This window comes from Uranotaenia lowii, chromosome 3 (genome assembly GCF_029784155.1).
Source record: "Uranotaenia lowii strain MFRU-FL chromosome 3, ASM2978415v1, whole genome shotgun sequence".
In the NCBI taxonomy this organism is placed as follows: Eukaryota; Metazoa; Arthropoda; class Insecta; order Diptera; family Culicidae; genus Uranotaenia; species Uranotaenia lowii.
Genome location: NC_073693.1, coordinates 231,869,284 through 231,875,605, shown reverse-complemented (window position 1 = coordinate 231,875,605; position 6,322 = coordinate 231,869,284). Strand labels below are relative to the sequence as shown.

Below are 6,322 nucleotides of genomic sequence, written 5' to 3'. Positions count from 1 at the left end.
TTTATTTGAATCGTTGTTTTTTTTAGACATCCCTGCCCTTATGAGGGGACAGCCTCTACTGTAAATCATACCACTAACCGTGTTGCCAAAAGTTCAGAAAAGTTTCATAATCCTTAATTTTGGTTCCGCAGTCCGCACCATGGTTATGCGTAATTTTCTCACCCATCCATAACCTCATGATTTTTCAAGTACATTTTAGGTTAGGGTTGGAGAATTAAATGAATCCGGTAAAAATTATTTAATATATTATTTGCGCTTATCTTAAATTTCATTGAGCCATCAGAATACGGTTCTAAGATCGGAATTAATAAAAACACAAATGAATTTAAGTTTCATTATTTATTGAACTTTTAGTTACATATACCAATAATGGGATCTTTTTTTAGCAAGCCTTAAAAAACCACTGAAAAATGTTCAAATTAAAAAAAAATATTCGAAATGGAAATATCACGGTCGCCGATAAGGGAAACAAGATTGATAACAATTTTGTTTAAATAATATAGCATTTTCACTCAACTTCTTTTCAGTATAGTTTTCTAGCGAATTGGGATTACTATCTTCCATAATTTTCTATAGGTTTTCTGTGTTTGTTCATTTATTTATCTATGCCGTTTGCCTTCCTTCATTCGTAAAAGTTTAGCGCGTTAGCTTCAATCGGGTTTTGCGTTTATCTTGCTTCAAATAAAAAGTTATACTTACTTAAAAATATTCATCAATATGGAATATCGCAACTTGTATTACCGGGACAGAATATTTACAATTTGACGTCCTAATAAAATAATATTTGGGTATTATACTTGAACAAATAGTTCATTGATTCAAAATAATTGTATGATCAGCTCTGTTTTTTCCGTATGTAATCGAATATCACAATAATTACTAATATTTGTTTAAAAAAAAATGTTGGCTAGCTTAGAGTGGACAGATTTGAATTATATTTTTAGCGAACGGAAAGAAAAAAATGACTGCTCATAGTCATAAGATTAGCTTCATGCTGATGGCTGCTGCTAGTTTCTATTATCTTCCCGAAGTTTTACTTGATTTTCATATTCTCAAATGTTGCCTTGATGTGGTAAGAAATTTGATTATTGCTGCTAGTCAGTACATGAAGGTAGTCTAGAATAGTTGCAGATAGAAGCATTCCAGCAAATTAAACCGTACGATTTGAGAATTAAAAACCATATACTGAATTTTAGTATCAATTGCCAGTCTTTTTGAATCAAATTAATCACCAATCAGTTCGTCTGCTTACCACGCTTAGAAATGGTTCAAACGTTAAAAAATGGTTATTTTTCTGAAGTGCTCAACATTTTTTATAGTCATTTCTGTTAATAAATTTCAACACACAGTTCAACGCAAACCTAATTATAAGAGACGGTGCACGATTCTATTCCAACACGTGTACACCTGTTTGTCGTCGGTTTTTTTTTTTCAAGGATTGAAGGACCGTTTTATTTTTTTTAGTCTCCAAAAAGCATGCAATTTGTTCTTGACGCATTTGTGAACGCCACTTGTTCTGTTTTCAACTGTATCGAGTTTCTCGTGGTCTTGAAAAACGAATCGTATCTCAACTTACTTGAATTATTAAATGCATTTTCGATCAAACGAAGGTTTTTTGTTAAGATATATGTTATATAATTTATCAGGTTATAAGGATTTTGTTGATATCTTTTAATGTAATATTTGCTTCTGCAAGTCACATTAGGAAGTTGCGGATCAGACATTATAAATATGCCAAAATGGATGACTACTTTTAGAATTCATAGAAACCCAGGCGATTTCTGGAATCATGTGTTGGTGCAGACCTTATCAAGCAGTTGTTTGAGAGGCACGAAAGCACTGCAAGGCGAGAACAGTGTTGACAAGTTAGGAATTATACCGATTTGTTAGAAAATAAGCTTGTGGGAGCAAGAAAGCCAGACCACGAAAAACTCGAACAGTCATTTCAACATAGCTTTGTGACAGTTGCTTGTCGGAAGAAATCACATTAACCAGTTCTGAGATTACTTTAAGTTATCCAACATTGTAAAAACCATTTCAATCAACTAATATAAATCTTTACGAAAAGAAAAAAAAACTTAATCCCACCTAAGTCATCGAACCGTATCGAAGCGAGCTCTCGCCGTAGGGGGAATCATCCACGTCATGTGCTCCCCCACCACCACTTCCACCGGATCCGAACCGGAATCGGGGCAAACGAACGGTTTCCCTTAGGCTATCGATCAGCCGTTGCTGGAATGTTTTGTACTCCATGTCATCGTCCTGGGAGCTGGTATCGCCGAAATTAAAATCAGCCACCTCGACAATGAAGCGTTCCCGATTCTGGATGTAGTACGCTACGCCAAACACCACCAGGATCACGGCCAGCAAACAGAACCCAATCGGGACCACTATCACCGACAGTTGGGATTTCTGTTGGTCTGCGGGGAGAATGGTGATATTACAAATTTGTCCAAACGGATGTATTCTTGCAAGCAACTTACTCTCGTATATCTGCAATCCAACTTGTGTTATTCGCTGGGAAACGTGATTTTTCAAGAATACCACTAGCGACCGCTTGTCGTGGGAAAAGAAGTACCGGACATAGTGGAAGCTGCACTTGTCTAGCCTAGTATTCCACCCGCCATCGCAGGTTATATTCTGGGTAATATTTTGATCACCTGAAATATGATTTAAGTTGAAGTCGAAATATTCCCATCTGCCGAGGTAAAACTTACCGACAATCAACTTGGTACAGAACGAAAACGGAGCCGACCCGGAACAGCTGAAAACAAGATCGACCATCTCTCCCGATTGAACCCACTGCTGCCCTGTTACGTTCACTTTGTTGATGGGATCTGAAGGGAAAAGCCTTTTTATAAGAATCACTTTAAAAAAAAAACCGTTAGGATACTTACTTTGAACGATGATCTTGCGAACAAAGTGGCCATAGATTTTCTTCGGATCCGGTGGAACCATAGAACTGTTTCCACACACGAACGGTTGCCGGGAATCGTCGATGTTGAACGTGAGATCGGATTTTTTACTGATTTCATGAACTTGGAGCGCCGATTGATCTTCTTCCGAATTTAGTAGTTGTTCCTGCAGGTGAGTGGGTATACGCTCCCCAATAATGATATCTGGAGAAAACATAAGAGATGAGGAGAAAGTGAATTGGAAAATAATGTAAATTTAAAGGAAACTTTTGCTGTTAGTTGCTAGTTTTTTCAATAACGATGATATCACATAGGTGGTATCACATGTTGTGTGCGATTTTTTTTTATTCTTAAAAATAAGCTTCGACTATGGTTTGCGATTGTATTCCTATAATTCCTTTACTACACCGTGAGATTATACTCGGGTTCAGAATTTTGCCATTTAATGCTATACACTGGATCATGAGCTCTCAGTTATCAGAATTTCGTCAGTTACGAAATTTCTTTTCATGGTTTTAAGCTTACTCGAGTTCAGGTTGCTCGCTTCAATTCTGAGATTTGCATTTGAAAAATGATCACCATTGACCGATGTTGGCTTTCAACCATCAGTGACTTCTAAATTCTATAAGCTTATAAGTAGCTAATTTCATCGTTTTTGAAGCGCTAATTAACAGTAACACCAAGCCATCAACGAGATAAATTGAAACTCAAGCGACTGAGTCAATGACACATAATGGGACTTACTTTTTGGGTCGGTCATGTTGAGCAACTCCGGACTTATGCTGGCCATAGTTTCCTGGAACGATTGCCGTTTCCGTCGCCGGCTGCTAGGCTTAGTAGTAGCTTTAGTAGTTGTCGTCGTCGAAGTAGTGTTGTTGTCGGGGGCATCTACGATAGGAATAGAAGTTCCAAAACATTATTTATACTTATCAGAAACCACAACTCGTAACTGGGAAATACTAACGTGTTGTTGAGGTTGTTGTAGGCGGTGTCGGTGTTGTCGTTCTGGTTGTAGTTTTCGGAGTTGTTGTCGTCGTAGTTGTGGTTGTGGTCGTTGTAGTAGTGGTAGTAGTTGTTGTTGTAGTGGTTGTTGTTGTAGTTGATGTTGGATCCGGTAGCTAAAAATTAGAACATTTGTGAACATTTCCTAGGAGAGAAGACATTCGTATCCGCGATTACCTTATCGAATGACACTACTATCAGTGCTTCAATAGTGTTTTCTTCATTTTCCTTAGTGAAATTGTTTAAATTTGTCAGCTCATCAGAAGCCCCAATGTATTGGCAGTTTACGAACCAGTACGTTCGAATGTAGGTAGCCGTATCCAGGAGCTTCTGATTGCCTTCCGAGAGCACTATAGTCTGGTTCAAAACGCTTTCACTAGAAACGTATTCATTGTCCGACTCCAACTGGGTTCCGTTCTGGGTCAACAGCATCTCACCGCTCAGGAGGCCTAAAAAGGAAAAAAAATATTTTCAGATTTGATTTTTCTTAGAAGTTTTGAGTTAGAATTACTAGTCAGATTAAAGGAAACCGATTTCTTCGCCACTTCATAATACACAAAGTAAAAGAATCTTCGGACGATAATCTGGGTATAATATGTGCCTGGATCAACGCTATTCCCGTATGTGATAGTCCAGTTGAAGTGTGGAGTTTTACTTTCACCCTGAAATTAAAAATGCAATATTATCTCGCAATGAAAATATCATCTATACTAATAATCAAACAAGTTAGGCCGGAACAAATTTCAAATTCTTCTTATGTCACCCAGTCACCCCTTTTTCTATTTTCCCGAAAATCCGAAGGGATGAATAAATTACAATAACTCGATTTTCAAATTGTGTGCGATATCGATTTTATGCAATTTTGTTATTTGCAAGATTTTGTTCAATTTGTTTTAATTTATTGAACATTTCCCCTCATGATGTTTCAACTCCAAGTAACTAGAAGGATTTCGAATTTGTTCCGGCATTTCAGCACAGATTTCAAGCTTTGTAAGATTTCTATAAACACACTTCTTTCAATGAGTATAGGTAGGCCTACACAAACTTTGATATAATGTAGCGCGCATTAATTGCAAAATAATATGTAAACATTTCATATCAGATATTCGCACATACCCTGAAAGTATTCGGTGGATTCAGATTGTCACTCCAAAGCACTTCGTACTGATCGTCGCTAACTGTTCCGTCGATGGCAACCGTAGCTTGGAAATCGACTGTCGAACCTAGCACAACTGATCCAGGGCCTTTCAAATCTATGCTATACGCAGTACCCTCAACTGAAAACAAAGTGATAAATATGTTAGTTAACATTGTATTTATGCTCCTTTCTGATAAACGCCTTTATAAAAGTGACTCACCATTTCCTAATGCCAACAAGAGACAAGACGCAATTAGAAGCAACCAATCGGAATCTCTAAACGAGACGCCCATGTTTTGGAAGCAGCAGCTGCGTTGCACTTATTATTAGGAGAAAGCAGAAACAATCGAATATCCGTTCACTGGAACTGCACCTATGACTAATCTTTTATTCCAAGTGTACTTGTCCTGAACTGATTTCACTTTCTTAATGCTATCGCAACGCACCCGAGTCCTGATAAGACAACCTGAAGTAGCAGCTATACTAATCAGCTACGTCTTACAATCAACAATGGATTCCGAACAACACGGCAGGATCAGCCGCCCACCGATTTCGGTAAATATTCCTCCTTCGTCTAACTATAAATGTAACAATACACTCGAATCGCCAATTTTACGCTCCAGAGCTGACCATTATGCACGTCTGGATTAGTGAGTGTGCATTTTTGGCGAGTGTTTTTCTTAGCAGCAAAGGAAAAAAAATCTGTTAGATCTTCATAAGGCAATCAATCCTCGGTCACGTAACAATCGCCATGCGACACTGCAAACCGGTAGCTGAACTTTTTGTACCCGGACCCGAGTGTTTAGATTTATGACCTCTTCGCGGATTACGAACCGTGAATTACAGTTAACACAAAACTCTAGATGGTAGGGGCCTGTTGAGGCTGCCTGAACGACGAAGGAACCACCACCGATATCAAGATGCAATGCGGGTGTGAAGGCGAGGACAAAAAAAAACAAACCTGACAGCGATGGTTTGACGTTTCTCGCTACGCACGGTAATATGGATGAAATCAAAGGGTTTCAAAGGCCCCTCAATTTTGGGTTTGATTTACCACAAATGGCAATTGGGATTGGGCCTGCTAAGGGCATCCGCAGCAATCGCGAGTATAGTGAAAATGCTCACGCGTTTAATCACTTTCATACCGCACCGGGGGTTAGTATGAGGGTGAGCAAAATAGGTCCGTTGCCGTCGGGACCGACAAAATCACCAAATTAGCTCACTAGAAAGGGGCGAGAGCAAACATGCACTGAAAAAAAATCTACCG

General features: G+C 38.6%; 1 protein-coding gene across 1 annotated transcript; it reads right to left on the bottom strand.

Moving 5' to 3' along the window:
- Nucleotides 1–324: 324 nt before the first annotated feature.
- On the bottom strand, nt 325–5,996 carry LOC129756658 (uncharacterized). The gene is made up of 10 exons (XM_055753584.1): nt 5,276–5,996; nt 5,034–5,194; nt 4,429–4,579; nt 4,095–4,366; nt 3,880–4,033; nt 3,660–3,803; nt 2,898–3,119; nt 2,718–2,837; nt 2,484–2,660; nt 325–2,420 (listed from the first exon to the last, which is right to left on the bottom strand). The coding sequence occupies exons 1-10, from the start codon at nt 5,346–5,348 to the stop codon at nt 2,089–2,091; spliced, it is 1,806 nt and encodes a 601-aa protein (XP_055609559.1). The 5' UTR covers nt 5,349–5,996; the 3' UTR covers nt 325–2,088.
- Between the last annotated feature and the right edge of the window lie 326 nt (nt 5,997–6,322).

Excerpts from the sequence above, each read along its gene's own strand:
- LOC129756658 (XM_055753584.1), bottom strand. The coding sequence starts at position 5,348 with ATGGGCGTCTCGTTTAGAGATTCCGATTGGTTGCTTCTAATTGCGTCT. Across the intron at positions 4,034-4,094 it reads TAGTAGTGTCATTCGATAAG|CTACCGGATCCAACATCAAC; the intron begins GTAATCGCGGAT and ends TCTAATTTTTAG. Across the intron at positions 2,838-2,897 it reads TCGCAAGATCATCGTTCAAA|ATCCCATCAACAAAGTGAAC; the intron begins GTAAGTATCCTA and ends TTTTCCCTTCAG.